A 23,044-nucleotide genomic window follows, 5' to 3' on the forward strand; every position below is an offset into this window, starting at 1 on the left:
AGTACAGTATATATATTATCAGTGTATAGATATATTATACAGTACAGTATATATATTATCAGTGTATAGATACTACATTATACAGTACAGTATATATATTATCAGTGTATAGATATATCATTATACAGTACAGTATATATATTATCAGTGTATAGATACTACATTATACAGCACAGTATATATATTATCAGTGTATAGATATATCATTATACAGCACAGTATATATATTATCAGTGTATAGATACTACATTATACAGTACAGTATATATATTATCAGTGTATAGATATATCATTATACAGTACAGTATATATATTATCAGTGTATAGATATATCATTATACAGTACAGTATATATATTATCAGTGTATAGATATATCATTATACAGTACAGTATATATATTATCAGTGTATAGATATATCATTATACAGTACAGTATATATATTATCAGTGTATAGATATATCATTATACAGTACAGTATATATATTATCAGTGTATAGATATATCATTATACAGTACAGTATATATATTATCAGTGTATAGATATATCATTATACAGTACAGTATATATATTATCAGTGTATAGATATATCATTATACAGTACAGTATATATATTATCAGTGTATAGATACTACATTATACAGTACAGTATATTATCAGTGTATAGATATATCATTATACAGTACAGTATATATATTATCAGTGTATAGATACTACATTATACAGTACAGTATATTATCAGTGTATAGATATATCATTATACAGTACAGTATATATATTATCAGTGTATAGATACTACATTATACAGTACAGTATATATATTATCAGTGTATAGATATATCATTATACAGTACAGTATATATATTATCAGTGTATAGATATATCATTATACAGTACAGTATATATATTATCAGTGTATAGATATATCATTATACAGTATAGTATATATATTATCAGTATATAGATTCTACATTATACAGTACAGTATATATATTATCAGTGTATAGATACTACATTATACAGTACAGTATATATATTATCAGTGTATAGATATATCATTATACAGTACAGTATATATATTATCAGTGTATAGATACTACATTATACAGTACAGTATATATATTATCAGTGTATAGATATATCATTATACAGTACAGTATATATATTATCAGTGTATAGATACTACATTATACAGTACAGTATATATATTATCAGTGTATAGATATTACATTATACAGTACAGTATATATATTATCAGTGTATAGATACTACATTATACAGTACAGTATATATATTATCAGTGTATAGATATACCATTATACAGTACAGTATATATATTATCAGTGTATAGATATATCATTATACAGTACAGTATATATATTATCAGTGTATAGATATATCAGTATACAGTACAGTATATATATTATCAGTGTATAGATATATCATTATACAGTACAGTATATATATATATATATATAGCTGGTACCCGCGACTTCGTCTGCGGTGATTGTAGAAGTGGGTATATACAGGCGCGGGTAAGGTTTTCGTACTGTGTATAAGGGATGGGATATAAAATGTAACTGTGTATCTTGTTGTTGCTGTAATTCTGAGAGCACATGAGACTTTTGTGTTGAATGTAATTTGTATTTCAGCCGCTATACGGTGTTGGTATAAACTGTACATAGTGACTTTGGGACAGAGGTATTTCAGGTTAATATACTTCGATATACGACATTGTATGATTTGTTATTTTCCGCCAGTACATGTAAGTTTTGGGCACAGGATACTCTTGAGTAAGCAACATAAAGTCTGGCCCTGTGCATGACAGTTTAGTAACTCCATGCGCCTCTTATTAATAGCAATTAACCCCATCATGTCCCTCACATTAACCCCAGTGTAAGAGTTACTGATAGAGATGAGCGAGTACTGTTGGGATCAGCCGATCCGAACAGCACGCTCGCATAGAAATGAATGGACGTAGCCGGCTCGCGGGGGTTAAGCGCGCTGGCTACGTCCAAGCGGAAGTACCAGGTGCATCCATTCATTTCTATGGAGCGTGCTGTTCAGATCGGCTGATTCCAACAGTACTCGCTCATCTCTAGTTACTGATATGTGAGAGACTTGGAGGTAATAATTAAGTATCTTCATTACTGAGGTCTTTTATTAGTACCTCCATATGTCTCACATAGTAGTAACCTTTATATGGGGCACACAGGGGTTAACCGGTTAAGGACCGGGCCCAAAAGTATGTTAAAGACCAGGCCTTTTTTTTCAAAACTGACATGTGTCACTTTAAATGGCAATAACTTTGAGACGCTTTAACATAGACAAGTGATTCTGAGATTGTTTTTTCGTAACACCTTGTACTTCATGTCAGTAGTAAATTTTGGTCGGTATGTTATGTCTTTGATTATTAAAAAATATGAAATTTGGCGAAAATTTGGAAAAAAATGCAGTTTTCAAACTTTGAAATTGCATGTCTTTCAAATAGAAAGTCATACCACCCAAATTTTTTCATAAATATAATTAACCATGTCTTTCATTTATGTAGCAATCAAATTTTAATCACTCTTTAATTTTTTTCAGATATTATAAGGCTTACAAATCAAGCAGTAATTTTCAAAATTTTCAAGAATATTTCCAAAACACATTTTTCAAGGGACCAGTTCAGTTCAGAAGGGAAATTGAAAGGCCTCTGTAATAAAAACCCCCATAAGTCACCCCATTCTAAAAACTGCACTCCTGAAAGAATCCAAAACAGCAGGTAGAAAGTTTTTTAACCCTTTCAGCATTTCACAGCAATTAAAACAAAATGGAGGTCAAATTTACATTTTTCAATTCCTATCACTAATATATTCATTTAGCCCTAGAATTTACACATTTACTAAGAGTTAAAAGAGGAAATGCACCCCACATTTTGTTGCACAATTTCTTCCGAACACGACAATACCCCATAAGTGCTGTTACCCTAATGTACGGGCACACGGTCGCTCTCAGAACGGATGGAGCGCTAATTGGATTTTGTAGGCCAGATTTTGATAAAATAGTTTGCAGGCACCATGTCCCATTTGCAGAGCTCCCAAGGTGCCAAAATAGTGGAAACCCCCCAAATGTGACCCCATTTTGGAAACTAGACCCCTCAAGGAATTTATCAAGGGGTATAGTGAGCCCTTTGACCCTACAGGTGTCTCACAGATTTTTTTACCATTTAGACGTGAAAATGAAAAATTACTTTTTTCATAATAAAATGTTACTGTAGCCCCAAATTTTTCATCTTTACAAGGGGTTAAAGGAGAAACTACACCCCATATTTTGTTACACAATTTCTTCCGAACACGACAATACCACATATGTGCTGTTACCGTAAAGTACGGGCACACGGTCGCTCTCAGAACGGATGGAGCGCTAATTGGATTTTGTAGGCCAGATTTTGCTAGAATACTTTTCAGGCACCATGTCCCATTTGCAGAGCTCCCAAGGTGCCAAAACAGTGGAAACCCCCAAAATATGACCCCATTTTGGAAACTAGACCCTTCAAGGAATTTATCAAGGGGTATAGTGAGCACTTTGACCCTACAGGAGTTTCACAGAATTGGCCCAGCAAATTGGAAAATGACATTTTTTGCTATAAAATGTTGCTTTAACCCAAAATTTTGCATTTCCACAAGGGGTTAAAGGAGAAAATGCACCCCACAATTTGTTACGCATTTTCCACCAACTACAGAAATGCCCCATATGTGGCTGTAAAGTGATGTATGGGCACGCTGTGAGGTCCAGAATGTAAAGATCGCTATTGGGATTTTGGAGGGCAAATTTAGCTGGAATATCTTTCAGGCACCATGTTGCATTTGGAGAGCCCCTGAAGTGCCAGAACAGTAGAAACACCCCAAAAATGACCCCATTTTGGAAACTAGACTCCTCAAGGAATTTATCAAGGGGTATAGTGAGCACTTTGACCCTACAGGAGTTTCACAGAATTGGCCCAGCAAATTGGAAAATGACATTTTTTGCTATAAAATGTTGCTTTAACCCAAAATTTTGCATTTCCACAAGGGGTTAAAGGAGAAATTGCACCCACATTTTGTTACACAATTTCTCCCGAACGTGACAATACCCCATATGTGCTGGTAATCTAATGTACGAATGGATGGAGCGCTAATTGGATTTTGTAGGCCAGATTTTGCTAGAATAGTTTGCAGGCATCATGTCCCTTTTGCAGAGCCCCCAAAGTGCCAAAACAGTGGAAACCCCCAAAATATCACCCCATTTTGGAAACTAGACCCTTCAAGGAATTTATCAAGGGGTATATTGAGCACTTTGACCCTACAGTTGTTTCACAGAATTGGCCCAGCAAATGGGAAAATGACATTTTTTGCTATAAAATGTTGCTTTACCCCAAATTTTGCATTTCCACAAGGGGTTAAAGGAGAAATTGCACCCCACATTTTGTTACCCAATTTCTCCCGAACGTGACAATACCCCATATGTGCTGGTACCCGAATGTACGGGCACACGGTCGCTCTCAGAACGGATGGAGCGCTAATTGGATTTTGTAGGCCAGATTTTGCTAGAATAGTTTGCAGGCATTCAATAAGTGCTTTAGCATCTTCTTAGAGTATCCAGATTTTTTTGTGAAATGTTGAAAAAGATGCAAAAAAATGTAATTAGTATTTTTGTTCCCCAATGTATTCATCTAGGGGTATAATTTAGGGAATTTAGAGTTTATAACAATAGGAATTTGCAGGTTTATGCAAAAGATGGGGCTTGGTGGCAATCACAAAATTAGAAGTGGAATTTTCTGGGGAAGAGATCTAATAATGAAGAACAGTGTGGTATCTCTCAAAGCAAGGGACAATACACAGGCCTGGTTTTGAGGGGCATGAGGGACAATGGTAACGGGTATCTCTGCGTCGCCCATTTTTGGTGCAGACACGGCATTTTTTTTGCGCGTTAGCTCGTGTTGTTGTGGAGGGAAGTAGACTAATAAAATGCCTTTCAGTGAGTCGTTTGACATCTTCAGACTGGGGGGTCTCTATGGGGTCCTGAGGGTCAAAAAGGAGGTTGTGAATTATTTTTTCCTGGAAATCCAGATATTTGTCGGTGCCTCCCTTCTTTTTATAAAGTAAAAAGGCATTTTGGATTCCAATTTGAAAGAGGTAAATGGCCACTTTTTTATACCAGGTTTTGGTTTTTCTTTTTACTAAATAGGGCTGTAAGATTTGATCACTTAAATCCACCCCCCCCATGTGTTTGTTATACTCGGACACACTTATTGGCTTATGCTTGTCTGCTGTTGCCCCTCTTTCCCTCACTGCCACTGTTCCTGTGGGGTGTATTGTGCTCAACACATATACATCTCTCCTATCTCTGTATTTCACCGCCAACAGCTCCTCACAAGAATAAGAACAGGACTCCCCCTTTTGTATGCCCTTCCCCACTAGCTGCTGCGGAAAACCAATTCGGTTTTTGCGCATGGTTCCACATGCTCCTGTGTTTGCACAATGCAAGTGTCTAAATAGGGCCACACCTGAATAGAAGTTGTCACAATACAAGTGGTACCCTTTGTGTAGCAGGGGCTGCATTATCTCCACCACTATTTTACTACTGATGGGAAAATTTGGGGGGCATCCTGGGGAATTAATTTTTTTATCTCGTCCCTCATATATTCTGAAGGCGGCGGTGTAGCCAGAACTGCTTTCGCAAAGCTTATATAACTTTATGCCATATCTTGCCCGTTTGGAAGGGAGATATTGGCGAAAGCTCAGTCTACCGTGAAAACTAAGGAGGGATTCGTCCACACTGACGTTTTGCTCTGGGGTGTAATGTTGTAAAAAGGAGTGGTTCAAATAATTTATGAGGGGTCTCAGTTTGAATAACCGATCACGGTTTGGATCATCACTTGGGGGGGCCTGTGAATTATCACTGAAGTGAAGGAACCTCATTATTCGCTCATAGCGAAGCCTGGACATGACTGCCGAATATATTGGGGTTGACTGTGCGGGACTTTTTGACCAATATGATCTGATTGAGGGCTTTTTTACAATACCCATATTTAGGGTGAGGCCCCAAAATTTTTTCATTTCCACCAGATCTGTGGGTGTCCAATCTTTGGCATGGGCAGAGGAAGGTTTTTGGGTTATGTACTGGGTGGCATATAAATTCGTTTGAAGGACAATTTCATTGAGGAGGTCATCGCTTATAAATAAACTAAAATAATTCATGTGGGTAAACTGGGAATCATCCACTGTTATGCCAGGAGATGCAGTAAATGGGTGGACTCTAGGGGCAAAAGATGGAGCAGGTGCCCACTGGAGGGAACGCACATCAATTAGTGGGAAAGTGTCACTGTCTGCTGCCGCACTGCTAGTTCCTGCACCTTCACCATCCGAAGAGTCAATGTCATCAGGGAGAACGTCTCCTGAAGACAAATCTGAAATGACACTTGTATTGTCATTTTCATTGTCTGCAAATGTTTCAGTGTCAGACGCATCTGATGCATCTGACCAAAGAATGGCGTATGCCTCCTCACTAGTATAAAACCTCCTCGCCATAATGTCACTGATTGCGAGCCCTCTTTGGTAGAGTGGCTGTAAAGCGCCGCAGAATATGTTAGCGCTATACAAGTCACAGATATATATATATATATATATATACCTATATGGTGGGTATATATATATATATATATATATGTATATATATATCTAAAATTTATACGGTAGATATATATATAGTGCTAGAGAGCTGATTATTGTGAGCCCTCTTTGGTAGAGTGGCTGTAAAGCGCCGCAGAATATGTTAGCGCTATACAAGTCACAGATATATATATATATATACCTATATGGCGGGTATATATATATGTATATATATATCTAAAATTTATACGGTAGATATATATATAGTGCTAGAGAGCTGATTATTGTGAGCCCTCTTTGGTAGAGTGGCTGTAAAGCGCCGCAGAATATGTTAGCGCTATACAAGTCACAGATATATATATATATATACCTATATGGCGGGTATATATATATGTATATATATATCTAAAATTTATACGGTAGATATATATATATAGTGCTAGAGAGCTGATTATTGTGAGCCCTCTTTGGTAGAGTGGCTGTAAAGCGCCGCAGAATATGTTAGCGCTATACAAGTCACAGATATATATATATACCTATATGGCGGGTATATATATATATATGTATATATATATATCTAAAATTTATACGGTAGATATATATATATATATGGTGCTAGAGAGCAATTTATTGTGAGCCCTATAGGGTACGGTGACTGACACTTTCTGTAAAGCGCCACAGAATATGTTAGCGCTATACAAGTGACAGAAATATATATATATACCTATATGGTGGGTATATATATATATATCTCCCTATCTAGCTCTGATATACACAGATATATATATATATATTTATTTTTTTATATATATATATATATATATGATCTATATATAGATTTGGGGATAGGGGATTAGGAATTAGGGGATCGATGGGTTTGGGGGCAGGATCGGTCAGTGGAAACTGTGTATATGGGTGTTTTTTAGCAAGCAATGTCTCAAGTCTCTCTCCTTCTTCTCCTCACAAAGTAACAATGTGTAAGGAGAAGAGGAGAGGGAGGAGACTTGAGACGCTGCCTGTACTGTAAATAAAAGAGATCGCTGTGACTTGCTGTCACAGCGATCACATGACCGGGGACCAATCAGATCGGTCCCCGGCATCTTCACCAAGTCCCGGGCTAGAGGTAGGGGCGGGACTGTTACCAGGGGGGGCGCGATCTGCTCCGAAATGGCACCTAAAGACCGGACGTATTTCGACAATAGTCCGGTCTTTAGGTACCAGCACATGAGGCCGTAAATTTACGTACGGCGGTCCTCATGTGGTTAATATGAGGGACATGATGGGGGTTATTCCTATTAATGTGAGGTACATGGAGTTACTAACACTAAACTAATAACCCCATGCCTGACATTAATGAGAATAGGAAGTAAAGGAAGGGAGCTGTGTGTTTCTTACTTTCAGTTTGCTAGCAGCTTCGGCAGGAGCTATCACTATAGCAGGCAGAGACCTGAGCGATTAAGCTCCACCCCCTGGGTTTCCTGCACATCTTGCAAAGGGGAGTGTCCTTATGCCTCAGCTCTAGCAGAGACTTCATTTAACTCTTGCAGGTCCTGTGCTGCTGGCATGCCAGTGAAATATGGCAGGAGTGCCACTCTTGGCACGTGTGCCAGGGGTTGCTGACCTCTGCTGTAAGGGGTAATATGAATTTTGTGGCTCGCTATGGTCCAAAGTGTGTGAGATTGCAGAGATAGTGATGTGAGTTTGGGTTTTGTGGGGGTCCTGGGAAAAACGTATGTGCGCTATTGTGACGAAAAGTAGCCTATTGCGCAATCGAGTATAGGGACTATGTTTGTGGAAAATTTCAGCCAAATCGGTGGAGCGGTTTTTGCGTGATTGACCGCCAAAGATCCGAACATCCAAAGGGTCCTGGGAAAACCGTATGTGCGCTATTGTGACGAAAAGTAGCCTATTGCGCAATGGGGTGTATTAACTATGTTTGTGGAAAATTTCAGCCAAATCGGTCAAGCGGGTTTTGCATGATTGACTAACAAACATCTGAAAAGTCAAAGCCACAAACATCCAAACTCACAAACTTTCACATTTATAATATTAATAGGATTATCAGTGTATAGATATACCATTATACAGTACAGTATATATATTATCAGTGTATAGATATATCATTATACAGTACAGTATATATATTATCAGTGTATAGATATATCATTATACAGTACAGTATATATATTATCAGTGTATAGATATACCATTATACAGTACAGTATATATATTATCAGTGTATAGATATATCATTATACAGTACAGTATATATATTATCAGTGTATAGATATACCATTATACAGTACAGTATATATATTATCAGTGTATAGATACTACATTATACAGTACAGTATATATATTATCAGTGTATAGATATATCATTATACAGTACAGTATATATATTATCAGTGCATAGATATATCATTATACAGTACAGTATATATATTATCAGTGTATAGATATATCATTATACAGTACAGTATATATATTATCAGTGTATAGATATATCATTATAAAGTACAGTATATATATTATCAGTGTATAGATATATCATTATACAGTACAGTATATATATTATCAGTGTATAGATATATCATTATACAGTACAGTATATATATTATCAGTGTATAGAGACTACATTATACAGTACAGTATATATATTATCAGTGTATAGATATATCATTATACAGTACAGTATATATATTATCAGTGTATAGATACTACATTATACAGTACAGTATATATATTATCAGTGTATAGATATATCATTATACAGTACAGTATATATATTATCAGTGTATAGATATATCATTATACAGTATACAGTATATATATTATCAGTGTATAGCTATATCATTATACAGCACAGTATATATATTATCAGTGTATAGATATATCATTATACAGTACAGTATATATATTATCAGTGTATAGATATATCATTATACAGTACAGTATATATATTATCAGTGTATAGATATATTATTATACAGTACAGTATATATATTATCAGTGTATAGATATATTATTATACAGTACAGTATATATATTATCAGTGTATAGATATATCATTATACAGCACAGTATATATATTATCAGTGTATAGATATATCATTATACAGTACAGTATATATATTATCAGTGTATAGATATATCATTATACAGTACAGTATATATATTATCAGTGTATAGATACTACATTATACAGTACAGTATATATATATTATCAGTGTATAGATATATCATTATACAGTACAGTATATATATTATCAGTGTATAGATATATCATTATACAGTACAGTATATATATTATCAGTGTATAGATATATCATTATACAGTACAGTATATATATATTATCAGTGTATAGATACTACATTATACAGTACAGTATATATATTATCAGTGTATAGATATATCATTATACAGTACAGTATATATATTATCAGTGTATAGATACTACATTATACAGTACAGTATATATATTATCAGTGTATAGATACTACATTATACAGTACAGTATATATATTATCAGTGTATAGATATATCATTATACAGTACAGTATATATATTATCAGTGTATAGATATATCATTATACAGTACAGTATATATATTATCAGTGTATAGATATACCATTATACAGTATGATCGGTGTACCTGACACTGATATATGGTGTAGTAGACCTCACAGACCCTCTTCATCTTCACCCAGTTCTGCCCCCACTTTATTAAAATGCAGAAAGTAGGTACGAAAATTGAGAAAGTGGCACATTTTTTAAATATTTTTTTGGTGCAAAATGCTGTGCTGTACTACTTTTGCACCAGAATATTGGCATGTTTATATTAATAGATATTTCCTAATGTTCCTTGTGTGTAGTGAATGAATAATGTCCATGGTGTCTGAAAATATATATATTTTTTTAATGATCCACCAAGTAAATTGTATATTATTAAAGGGGCTCTGTGTGTGTTTTGGGTTTTTCTTGTTGTTGTTTTATTTTTTTATATATAGGGGTGATGAAGGATTCCCGGTGACCAGTGTGTTATTAATAATAATATCCTTGGTGTCTGCTGGAATAATACTATCGTTATCACCATTATTATTATGATTATTATTTCAGCAGACACCAGAGATAGTAATAACCCGCTAGACATCAGGGGGATTATCATTAATGCACTAAACACCAAGAATACATTTATTATAATCATTATTATTAATAATAATAATATCCTTGGTGTCTGGTGAATTATTGATAATATCCCCGGTGTCTAGTGGATTTGTGATATTCCCAGTGTCTAGTGGATCAATGATAATATCTCCGGTGTCTAGTGGATCAATGATAATATCCCCGGTGTCTAGTGGCTCAATGATAATATCCCCGGTGTCTAGTGGCTCAATGATAATATCCCCGGTGTCTAGTGGATTTGTGATATCCCCGGTGTCTAGTGGATCATTGATAATATCCCCGGTGTCTAGTGGATTTGTGATATCCCCGGTGTCTAGTGGATCATTGATAATATCCCCGGTGTCTAGTGGATCATTGATAATATCTCCGGTGTCTAGTGGCTCAATGATAATATCTCCGGTCAGTGGCATAACTAGGAATGGTGGGGCCCCGTGGCGAACTTTTGACATGGGGCCCCCCCCCCGACACCGAAGATCTCGACCGAGTCCCTCCTACGCATTCCTGCGTGCTCTATTATGTCCCATAGTGGCCCCTGCACACAGTATTATGTCCCTTAGTGGCCCCTGCACACACTATTATGTCCCTTAGTGGCCCCTGCACACAGTATTATGTCCCATAGTGGCCCCTGCACACAGTATTATCCCCCATAGTGGCCCCTGCACACAGTATTATGTCCCATAGTGGCCCCTGCACACAGTATTATGTCCCCATAGTGGTCCCTGCACACAGTATTATGTCCCATAGTGGCCCCTGCACACAGTATTATGTCCCATAGTGGCCCCTGCACACAGTATTATACCCAATAGTGGCCCCTGCACACAGTATTATCCCCCATAGTGGCCCCTGCACACAGTATTATACCCAATAGTGGCTCCTGCACACAGTATTATATCCCTTAGTGGCCCCTGCACACAGTATTATGTCCCTTAGTGGCCCCTACAGGACTAAATACTGTCACCCGCTGACCGCTATACCAGGACAAATTGTGGATAAAAAAAAATCTGGTCATGTGCATTACAATTTAGTAACTCCATGTGCCTCATATTAATAACAGTTAACCCTATCATCTCCCTCACATTAACCCCTGTGTGCCTCACCATAAGAGTTACTGATATGTGAGAGACATGGAGGTAATAATAAAGTATCTTCATTATTATTACCCCCATATGTCTCACATATCAGTAACTCTTATGGTGAGGCACACAGGGGTTAATGTGAGGGAGATGATGGGGTTAACTGCTATTACTATGAGGCACATGGAGTTACTAAAACACAAGTAATCCCCCCAAATGCCTGATAGTAATAAGTATAGTAACCCCAGTACGTACCTGTGTAGCTTCAGTTTCATTTTCCTAGAGCAGCTTCCTATTCTCTTCTGTGCAGGAGCTCGGCAGGGATAAGCCCCGCCTCCTCCTCTCATTGGTGGGCAGAGGACAGCAGAGAAAGGGAGGGGGGAGAGAGGGAGAGCGTCCTGCAGCGCTGACAGGAGCCAGAGCTGCAGCTCCTGTGTCTCCGTTGCAGCAGCTTCGGGGCCCCCTGTTGGTGGAAAGTATTCCACCAGCAGGGGGCCCCGATCATTATACTCGGGGGTCCGAAAAGACCTCCGAGCATAATGATAGCAGCAGTAGCAGCTGTCACCGGGCCCCTAATGTCCCGGGCCCTGTGGCAGCTGCTACTGCTGCTATGGTGGTAGTTACGCCACTGTCTCCGGTGTCTAGTGGCTCAAAGATAATATCCCCGGTGTCTAGTGGCTCAAAGATAATATCTCCGGTGTCTATTGGCTCAAAGATAATATCCCCGGTGTCTAGTGGCTCAAAGATAATATCTCCGGTGTCTATTGGCTCAAAGATAATATCCCCGGTGTCTAGTGGCTCAAAGATAATATCTCCGGTGTCTATTGGCTCAAAGATAATATCCCCGGTGTCTAGTGGCTCAAAGATAATATCCCCGGTGTCTAGTGGCTCAAAGATAATATCTCCGGTGTCTATTGGCTCAAAGATAATATCCCCGGTGTCTAGTGGCTCAATGATAATATCTCCGGTGTCTATTGGCTCAAAGATAATATCCCCGGTGTCTATTGGCTCAAAGATAATATCCCCGGTGTCTAGTGGCTCAATGATAATATTCCTGGTGTCTAGTGGATCATTGATAATATTCCCGGTGTCTAGTGGATCAAAGATAATATCTCCAGTCTCTAGTGGATCAATTATGATATCCCTGGTGTCTAGAAGATTCGTGATAATCTACCCGTTGTCTAGTGTATCAATGATAATATCCCCGGTGTCTAGTGGATCATTAATAATTTCCCCTGTGACTAGTGGATCAATGATAATATCCCCTGTGACTAGTGGATCATTGATAATATCCCTGGTGTCTAGTGGATCAATGATGATATCCCCAGTGTCTAGTGGCTCAATTATAATATTCCCGATGTCTAGTAGATCATTGATAATATTCCCGGTGGCTAGTGGCTCAAATATAATATCTCCAGTCTCTAGTGGATCAATGATGATATCCCTGATGTCTAGAAGATTCGTGATAATCTCCCCGGTGTCTAGTGTATCAATGATAATATCCCTGGTGTCTAGTGGATTATTGATAATATCCTCGGTGTCTAGTGGCTCAAAGATAATATCTCTGGTGTATAGTGGCTCAAAGATAATATCCCCGGTGTCTAGTGGCTCAATGATAATATTCCCGGTGTCTAGAGGATCATAGATGATATCCCCAGTGTCTAGTGGATCATTGATAATATCCCCGGTGTCTAGTGGATCATTGATAATATCCCCGGTGTCTAGTGGATCATTAATAACATCCCCGGTGTCTAGTGGCTCAAACATAATATCTCCGTTCTCTAGTGGATCATAGATAATATCCCCAGGGTTTAGTGGCTCAATGATAATATCCCTGGTGTCTAGTGGATTATTGCTAATATTCCTGGTTCTAGTGGCTCAATGATAATATCCTCGGTGTCAATTAGATTTGTGATATTTCCGGTGTCTACTTGATCATAGATGATATCCCCAATGTCTAGTGGATCATTGATATTATCCCCTATGATCTTTGTACCCTTTTTCATGATGGGGGTATGAGATGTGCTACTCAAACCTCCTTTTTGGACAGGATCAGCACTTAAAGTGCCAAGGTCATGTACAAAGAGACTCCTAGCCCAGCTGATGTGAGAATATCTTGCCAGGCCCAGGAGATTTGGCAGTGTTTCAGGGGTCTGGGAGGTCACTCATTTTCTCAGAAGCCTCCTGGAGTTTCCAGGAGAGTTGTCAAGTATGTACTGGCCTCCGACAGTGTATGATGGATCCAAATCCTCTGTCTGCTGACGAAGACTCCAAAACTCTAATGTGAATATAACTTAACACTACATTAGAAATTCTTCGGGTTTCCTCTTACTAGAAAGCTTTGCATTGTGTGAGCTCAGATGTTACGGTCACATGTCTGACAACAGGGCGGAGTAATACTGCTGTCTGTTTCCAAGGGTAAGCAGCAGACTTCTGAGGGCAGCTCTGTATATGAATGGAGGAGGCCATAGTAACCTCCAGTAAATTGTTTGCTTAGCTTTAAGCCGTAATGTTTTATTGGAAAGCTACAGGTCACAGATCTACCCGCAGATATTTATAAGTATGTACGAAACCCAAAATAGGAAAAATAAGGTCCAAGGTATTTTCGGAAAGCTGGGAACTCGGAGAGCTCAGGATTCCCTGGTTGACTTGGATGCGACACAAGTAAAAGAAGTCTGGGCTTTTTCTTAAGTAGCTGAGCGGTAACAAATATCAGGCCCAGTATACATTGTGGCTTAGGCCCGGGGCACCACGTGGCGTAAACCCTGCGGCAAATACTGCGGTTTTTTACAGTCCCTGCAAAGTGGATAAGACATTACAGAAAAATCTGTGGACTTTCTGGGGCCTTAGTCTTATGCGGGTTTTATCTTTGGGTGCTAGTCCATTTATAATCCTTGGTTAGATAATGTTGTATAGTGTTATAGCATTGTATAGCGGTATTATTTATCTACCAATAGGGTAGTGTAATTTTTCTATTTCCTTCAACTAAAAAAGCAAACTTTTTGTGTTTATTGTATGGCGCACTATGGTAGTATTATACTGTAAGAGCATTGTATTGTGGTATTATTTAGCTATTACTGCGGCAGTATTATTTTCCATTTCTCTCCGTCATATAAAAACGTAAAAACGTATTATTTGTCTACGACCGGGACAGTAATACTCTACTTTCCTCCTTCAGATAAATATTTCTTCATTGTATGGCATTTTTTTTTTTTTTTTTTTTTTTAATACACACTATGGCAGTTTTCTAAGAGCATTGTATAGCGGCATTATTTAGCTACCACTAGGGTAGTATTACTCTCCTTCAGATAAAAGGCAAACTTGCTATGTGTTCATTGTATAGCATTATTTTATATACACACTCTGGCAGTTTTCTAAGAGCATTGTATAGTGGTGTTATTTAGCTACCACTGGGGTAGTATTACTCTCCTTCAGGTAAAAGGGCAAGCTTATGATGTGTGGTATTAGCTCCTAAGCCGTTGTATCACACATTATAGACCGTATATCTGTGACATAGGACATTCTGCTGGATATGCTATGTTATATAGTGAGTTTCTGAGTCTGGGTGTAGCAGAGCTGTGTCTGTTTGGCGGTGTATGTGAGGTTGGGGTCTGTGCCTGTGTCTCTTGTCTGCTCCCTAGTTTGGTCAATTCCAGATCTGTCGATGTTTGGGTTGGCAGAGCAGACAGAGTTTAGTGTCGTTGCATCATCATCGCTATCATCCCACCCTCTTGTCCTACAATTCCTTCTTAATCCATACTCTGTTATATTTGGTCAATAAACTGCTTTTCCTACCACCCTCAAACCCCTGTATCCTATTTATAGTCCCATATATAACCCCATTGTCCCAGGGTCAGGATTCGGCCGTTTCATGCATTCCTTTATCTCGCTTACTACACTGTTCATCCTGAACCTCCTGTTTCACTACACCCTATAGACTATGCAATGAACCTGACAACATGAGATAGCAGTGACGTATACACTCGGCTCCGATACTATTCTACTCCAGTGTGGCCAGACACACAGCGCTCGGCTGTCCTAGAGGTGCTGCTGTGTGGTCCTAGCAGTCTGGCATGCAGTGAATGTTGGCAGGCCCGCCTTGTGATTTCTCACATAGCTGACTCCATGGTTCACGCAGAGATTTACTGGGTCATTGTTCTTTATATAAACTTGGTAGACGCCACAATGGTGCCCCTGAGGGCTGGAAATTGGCCCCCTCTCCTCCTCTTACCACCCACACATAGTTTATCCATGCCCCCTACATTCCTCGCTGCCACATCGCTCCTGGCATTGTGTATGAATGATACAAAAGATTTAAGGTGTATGCCGAGCATGCTCCTCATTCCTGGCTAGGGTCCAGATGTGCAAGTTACACGCGTCACATCATCTGGCTTACTCCAGCCTTCAATTCTGCTCTCCATCACAGGGAGGGACCCATAGACTATAATGGGTTCCTTGGGCGCTATGCAGCACAGCACCCCCAGCAGGAGTATAGCAGCCTAAGGGTAAGTTCAGATGGAGTTTTTTGGTCCGGAACCTGAAGTGAATGAAGCCGCAGGTTCTGCACCAAAAACCGGGTAGCCGCGATGCACTGCACCAGCCGCGCACTCCGCTCCAGATCAGGCCCAATGAATGGGCCTAGTCCGGAGGAGGGAGTGTCTTCAGGCCGAATCGCGAGGCGAAACTGCCTGAAGAATGAGCACCTCGCTTCTTTTTCCGGAACAAGCCGGCTCCCATTGATTTCAATGGGAGCCATCTTTTTGGTCAGGATTTTGAGGTGGATACGGCCTCAAAATCCTGACCAAAAAACTCAGTGCGAACTTACCCTAATAGTATCCCTGAAGAAGCGTAACATAAAGATTCTGGGCCCCAATGCAATATATTTGGAAGGTAGACTTTGGAGGACCCCTCAGGGTCCAGGGACCGGTACCATGCTACGCCTGTGCCAACAGGAACAGTATCACAGCAATGGCAGCCATCACGCAGCGCAACGTGCAGTGACTGTGCCGCAGTATTGCAGCTCTGCCGTCATTCAGAGCTAAGGTGCAGTACTGCAGCACCACCGCTTTGTGTGAATGGGGACTGTTGGTTCTGGCTCCAGAGGATGACAAGGACAATGTAGGGAGTCATTGTTTCGCTCTAGCCATAAACTCGGCCTATTAAGTTGGCGATTTATAGAGGAGCGACCTGTTCTCCTGACCTGTTTGAAGGTTTCAGTTCTGCCGACCCTCTGTTATTCCTCCTGGAAATATATAAATAAAAAATTGTCATTGACTGATATCAGTCCCATAGAAACGGGGGTGTCACTATACACCCTAACACTCTTAGCGCCGATTGGGCAATAAAAGCTTTTGTGGGGCCACTGACGAGTGGTATTGCCCAGTTATCAGTTTAATCCTAGTCCTGGAGTAATAAGAGAAGAATCGCACATTGATTTTATGGCATAAAGACAAGCTAGGGGGCTCCACTGCCGGTAGACAGCGAGAAGATTCCCACGAGCGGTTTCTTCCATAGTAAGCCGTGTGACTTATGACTGCACCCGTGCGAGAGCCATATCTGACAAGAGACTGGTCGCTGTATTATCCGGTCACGTCCATTTCCATAAATCTCACTTTTTACCTTTGGCCAAATATGTCAATGAATTTCCCTGATTAATGACACCCCAAATGAACAAAGCCAGAAGTGGGCGCACTCCTGCCAACCCGCCACCTGGGCACAGGCAGATAACGCCGCTCCGCTCCTCCATGGTCGCCAATTGCTGAATTTGGTGGCAATAAAACCTAGAGGAGATGCCAGGCTTAAAGGGACAGGACCGCATTTCTAGTACACAGGGATCTCTCCTACTAGATCTGCCACTTAAAGGGCCCAGACATATTATTACGGTATGATTTATAACATCATGTTGCAGGTCTGTAAGTGGTTATAACCCAACGGAAAAGAGATTATTCGGAATAGAATCGGATCTTGATTTCTTTTGCGGCTTTGGTTTGAAGTACAATGGGGGAGATGCATCAAAATCGGTGCAAAAGAGAAGCGGAGCAGTTACCATAGCAAGCAATTTGGACCCAGCTCTCATGCTGTTACCATAGCCCTGCAGTCTATAGTCAGTGTCACACCGCTCATGTAAGAAAAGTGCCTGTGCCTTTAAGTATTTCTTCCGTCTTTCTACTAATCTAAGTGATTTTGTTCAGTTTACAATGAAGTCTATGGAGAGGGACAAGGGGGGGGTTGAAAATGATGACGGAAATACGAGGCCGTCCACAGCCTTAAATGAGCTATTTCTGTCCTGAGAAGGCTGGATAGTAAATCCTTATAACCCAAATGTGTTGTGAAAGAGAACACTGATGTCTCTCCGCTTCGAGGAGCGCTCCACTTCTTCTCCATAGACGTCTATTGTACAGATTTGATCACTGGAGGAAGGAGGTAAATAAGTGACGATACGAGAACGCTTCTTACATAAAGTATATTATAAAGTTTGTTCCTTTGACTGGCACTATGGATTTATGTACAAATGAATGCCGGGGTTAGTAGACATACGTGCCAAGCTGATAGGCTGGGGGTAGACATTACATGTACCGCTGCTGACCTGTTACTTTCTTCACTTTTAGTTGGCCTCTAAATATGACCCCCACCTGGAGGCCGAGCTGAGGGACTGGATAGAAAGCACAACTGGGAGGAATATTGGAAACAAGTTCATGGAGTCGCTGAAGGATGGCGTCATCCTGTGCGAGTGAGTAGAGCCTACATCTGTTATAAGGGGGTCTCCTTTAAGAGGGTCCCTCACTATAACCCTCTGACCTACATTTCTCATTCCCTCCCCCAACAGACTAATCAATAAGCTGCAGCCTGGGTCCGTCAGGAAGATCAATGAGTCTACACAAAACTGGCATCAGGTAAGTGACACAGAGGCTTTCCTGCCCCACACTGACACTGAGCACTATGGCATAGTGTGCTAGGTACGGGGTAAGAAAACCATATCTGTATGCTTCAATAAACAGTGCCACTCCTGTCCATGGTTTCTATATAGAATTTCAGGTCTCTAGAGCTGAGTTGTAATACCAGACTCAACCTATTAGACTGGTGTGGCACTGTTTTGGGAAGAAGGCAGACATGTTTTACTAATCCCCTTTGAGGAACATTTTTATCACCATCATACACGACCTGCTTATTTGTCTTTGCAGCTGGAAAATATTGGAAATTTCATTAAGGCCATCACAGCGTACGGAGTCAAACCACATGATATATTCGAGGCAAATGACCTGTTTGAGAACACCAACCTCACCCAAGTCCAGTCCACACTCCTCGCCCTGGCCGGCATGGTAAGTCACTATAGTCAGCCATTACCCAACCGATAAGGAGCCATAATATTTAGGTGTATACAATGTTTTGTGTACATACATTACATTACTTATCCTGTATTATACTCCAGAGCTGCGCTCACTATTCTGCTGGTACAGTCACTGTGTACATACATTACATTACTTATCCTGTATTATACTCCAGAGCTGCACTCACTATTCTGCTGGTGCAGTCACTGTGTACATACATTACATTACTTATCCTGTATTATACTCCAGAGCTGCGCTCACTATTCTGCTGGTGCAGTCACTGTGTACACACATTACATTACTTATCCTGTATTATACTCCAGAGCTGCGCTCACTATTCTGCTGGTACAGTCACTGTGCACATACATTACATTACTTATCCTGTATTATACTCCAGAGCTGCGCTCACTATTCTGCTGGTGCAGTCACTGTGCACATACATTACATTACTTATCCTGTATTATACTCCAGAGCTGCGCTCACTATTCTGCTGGTACAGTCACTGTGTACATACATTACATTACTTATCCTGTATTATACTCCAGAGCTGCGCTCACTATTCTGCTGGTACAGTCACTGTGTACATACATTACTTATCCTGTATTATACTCCAGAGCTGCGCTCACTATTCTGCTGGTTACAGTCACTGTGTACATACATTACATTACTTATCCTGTATTATACTCCAGAGCTGCGCTCACTATTCTGCTGGTTACAGTCACTGTACCAGTTTTATTCTCATGGAGTCATGTGACTGAGATGACATCACGACTCTGCACTTATAATTAGAGAATATAATGATATAATATTACTAGTCACCTCTGGTATTACATGCACTGTATATATGAGCAGCCTCCCATACACTGCACCGCCTGATGTAATCCCTGTATATACTGTATATCACATCAGATCATCTGAAAACCTGTTTTTGAAACCAAACTAATTATTTGTAGTTTCCTTCTGCCACCTGGTGGCCACAATGTTACCTGCAGTACAGTCTAACCAGTAGATCCCACACATCATTCATCTCCTGCTGACTTGTACAGTATGACCTTACAGTTTAGGATCCTAAATGACATACTATATGTATCTGTATTAATCTCACCAGTATTATACTCCAATCACATCCAAAGCTGCATCCTGGTGTTCACCTCTAGATCCTTATAGTATATACTTCTCTGTAACGCACTGCGCTGTCAAGTCACCTAAGAAAGGAAAAAATCTACAATTTACACAGGAATAAATCAGCACACAATTAACTGCAGCTCTGGAAGTGACTGGAGCAGAGGAGAGAGGATAGATTGCTGCTTTCTATACACAATGGTTATACACAAGAGTAAGCGCGGCTGCAGTGTAAAGCATGGGAGGAGAGGACAGGGGCATTTTAGACTCTCATTGACCCCAGACAAGGGCAGTAAAACTGGAGTCACAATCATGGACTAGGTGGATAAATCTACACAGCTCGGTCACATCACATACTTACCTATATCTTCAATATTTTAGGCCAAGTCCAAGGGTGCCAAAGTGAACCTTGGAGTGAAGTACGCCGACCGACAGGAGAGGAAGTTCAACCCTCAGAAACTCAAGGAAGGAAGAAATATCATTGGACTTCAGGTGAGGGAGATTGGGCTAAGTGCATTCTCACACCACACCAGCAGGGGGAGCTGTGCTCCAACATAGTCCAGAGCAAGGTATATAGAAAGCAGATCCTATAGAGGGTGTTATACCCTGTGTCCGCTGATGGGGGCGCACACAACAACCTGGACATTTTTGGTGAAATGATCAATGGACAGTCACCTCCCACCCTTCACCACTAGGTGGCAGCAGAGTAATACCAGATTAGGGATACTGGAGATTTGATGAAGCCTTTGGTCTCCTTGCAGATGGGAACCAACAAGTTTGCCAGCCAAAAAGGGATGACGTCATATGGCACCCGCAGACATCTGTATGACCCCAAACTGGGCACCGACCAGCCGCTGGACCAAGCTACCATCAGCTTACAGATGGGCACCAATAAAGGGGCGTCCCAGGTGAGGACCGCAGCGCTCGTTTAACCCCTTCTCTCCACAGCCATCTTGTTTCTTCATTTTATACTCCCTGCCTTCCAAAAGTCACAACTTTTTTTATTTTTCTGTAAACAGCTGTATCGGGGCTTATTTTTTGCGGGATAAAGGAAACTTCTTAATATCTCCATTTAAAGGGGTTCTCTGGTTTTACCCTTACGATAGATCATCAATATTAGATCTAAGGGGATCTGACACCCAGGACCCCTGCAGATCACTGGTCATATAAACTGTAGTGGCGGGTGGTGGTTCTGCAGCACTGCCGCACTGAAGTCTATGGAGAGCGCTACTGTACCTACACTCACGGCTACAGTCTGTACAACGTGTGAGCTGTCCCAAAACTGACTAGGACCATTCATTGGGCCTAATCCGGAGCGGAGTGCATCGGCATTCAGTTGCAGCTACCTGTCTTTTGCACCAGAACCTGTGGTGGCCTCTGCCTCACATTCCGGTTCAAAAAACTGTGAGAACTTACCCTTAGAAGCAGCGCCGCACCTCCCATGAGGCGACCTGAAGCGACCGCTTCAGGCGGCGCTATGTCAGGGCCCCAGGGAGGGCGGCATTTTTGCTGACCTAAGCCAGTCCAGGACAAGCTGTCCTGGACTGGCTTAGGGTCACCGTCACTGAGCGGTGGATTGGGGCAGCCACTGGAGCAGCACTGCTCCAGCGGCCGCCCCTCACGCTCAGGCAGAGAGCAGGTCCTCTCCCTGCCTGCTCTCTGCCTGCTAAAGACACTCACTCCGTGAGGCCCCGCCCCCTCCACCCCCTCCCCGGGGGGCGGCTTTCTGACGTCTGCCTCAGGTGGCAGAAACCAATGGTTCACCCCTGCTTAGCAGTCTTCTCCGCACCGTCATTCGGTATAGATTCCAGTTTCTTCATTATGGTAATGAGTTTTTTCACCGCTCTGGGGATGTCCCCTGTCCTTCGAAAAAAAACTCTCCAGCGACGCCTTCTTCTTGTTCTCAGACTCTTCTTTCCTCAGGAAAATGGCCGAGTGACATGCATATTCGGCCATTTTCCTGTGGCCGAACAGGAAAGAAGAGGCAGAGAACAGAAAGAAGGTGTCACTGGAGATTTTTCTCGCAGGACAGGAGGCGCCCCCAGAGCTGCAAGAAAACTTATTACCATAATGAAGAAACTGGCACTATATACCAAATGACGGTGCGGAGAAGACTGCTAAGGATAGGGGAAGAATAGCCTTTCTTAAAGGGATTTTACCACTAAACCAACATTTTTTCTGATTACCACATCGGAATAGCCTTAAGAAAGGCTATTCGTCTCTTACCTTTAGACGTGGTCTCCGCGGCACCGTTCCGTAGAAATACCGGTTTTAACCGGTATGCAAATGAGTTCACCGCAGCAATGAGGGCGGGCCCCAGCGCTCAAACAGCAATGGGGGCGTCCCCACTGCTGCTCGAGAGCTCTCTCCAGCGCCGCCTCCATCTTCAGCTGCAACCCCGCCTCTTCTGTCTTCCATCTCGGTCCAACTTTTGATGCCTGCGCAGTACGCTCCTGTATTGAGCTACAAGAGCAAGAGCAGCCTCCCAAAAATGGCCACCGGCCGGCCACAGTACGGCAGCCATTTTTGGGAGGCCGCTCTTGCTCTTGTAGTTCAATACAGGAGTGTACTACGCAGGCGTCGGAAGTTGGACCGAGACGGAAGACAGAAGAGGCGGGGTTGCAGCTGAAGATGGAGGCGGCTCAGGAGTGAGCTCTCAGGCAGCAGTGGGAACGCCCCACAAAAGTCTAAACGGGTGTCAGC

The 23,044-nt window shown here is 41.0% G+C and overlaps 1 protein-coding gene across 1 annotated transcript in view; it reads left to right on the forward strand.

Annotated features, from left to right (window-relative positions):
• Positions 1-23,044, forward strand: part of CNN1 (calponin 1) — a 51,010-nt gene that overhangs the window by 26,134 nt on the left and 1,832 nt on the right. Inside the window, exons 2-6 of the mRNA XM_075272572.1 lie at positions 18,500-18,621; positions 18,718-18,784; positions 19,073-19,210; positions 20,723-20,833; positions 21,103-21,249. Of these exons, the coding sequence (XP_075128673.1) occupies positions 18,500-18,621; positions 18,718-18,784; positions 19,073-19,210; positions 20,723-20,833; positions 21,103-21,249 (585 nt within the window). The remainder of the gene's footprint in view (positions 1-18,499; positions 18,622-18,717; positions 18,785-19,072; positions 19,211-20,722; positions 20,834-21,102; positions 21,250-23,044) is intronic.

Source organism: Leptodactylus fuscus, chromosome 5 (genome assembly GCF_031893055.1).
Source record: "Leptodactylus fuscus isolate aLepFus1 chromosome 5, aLepFus1.hap2, whole genome shotgun sequence".
In the NCBI taxonomy this organism is placed as follows: Eukaryota; Metazoa; Chordata; class Amphibia; order Anura; family Leptodactylidae; genus Leptodactylus; species Leptodactylus fuscus.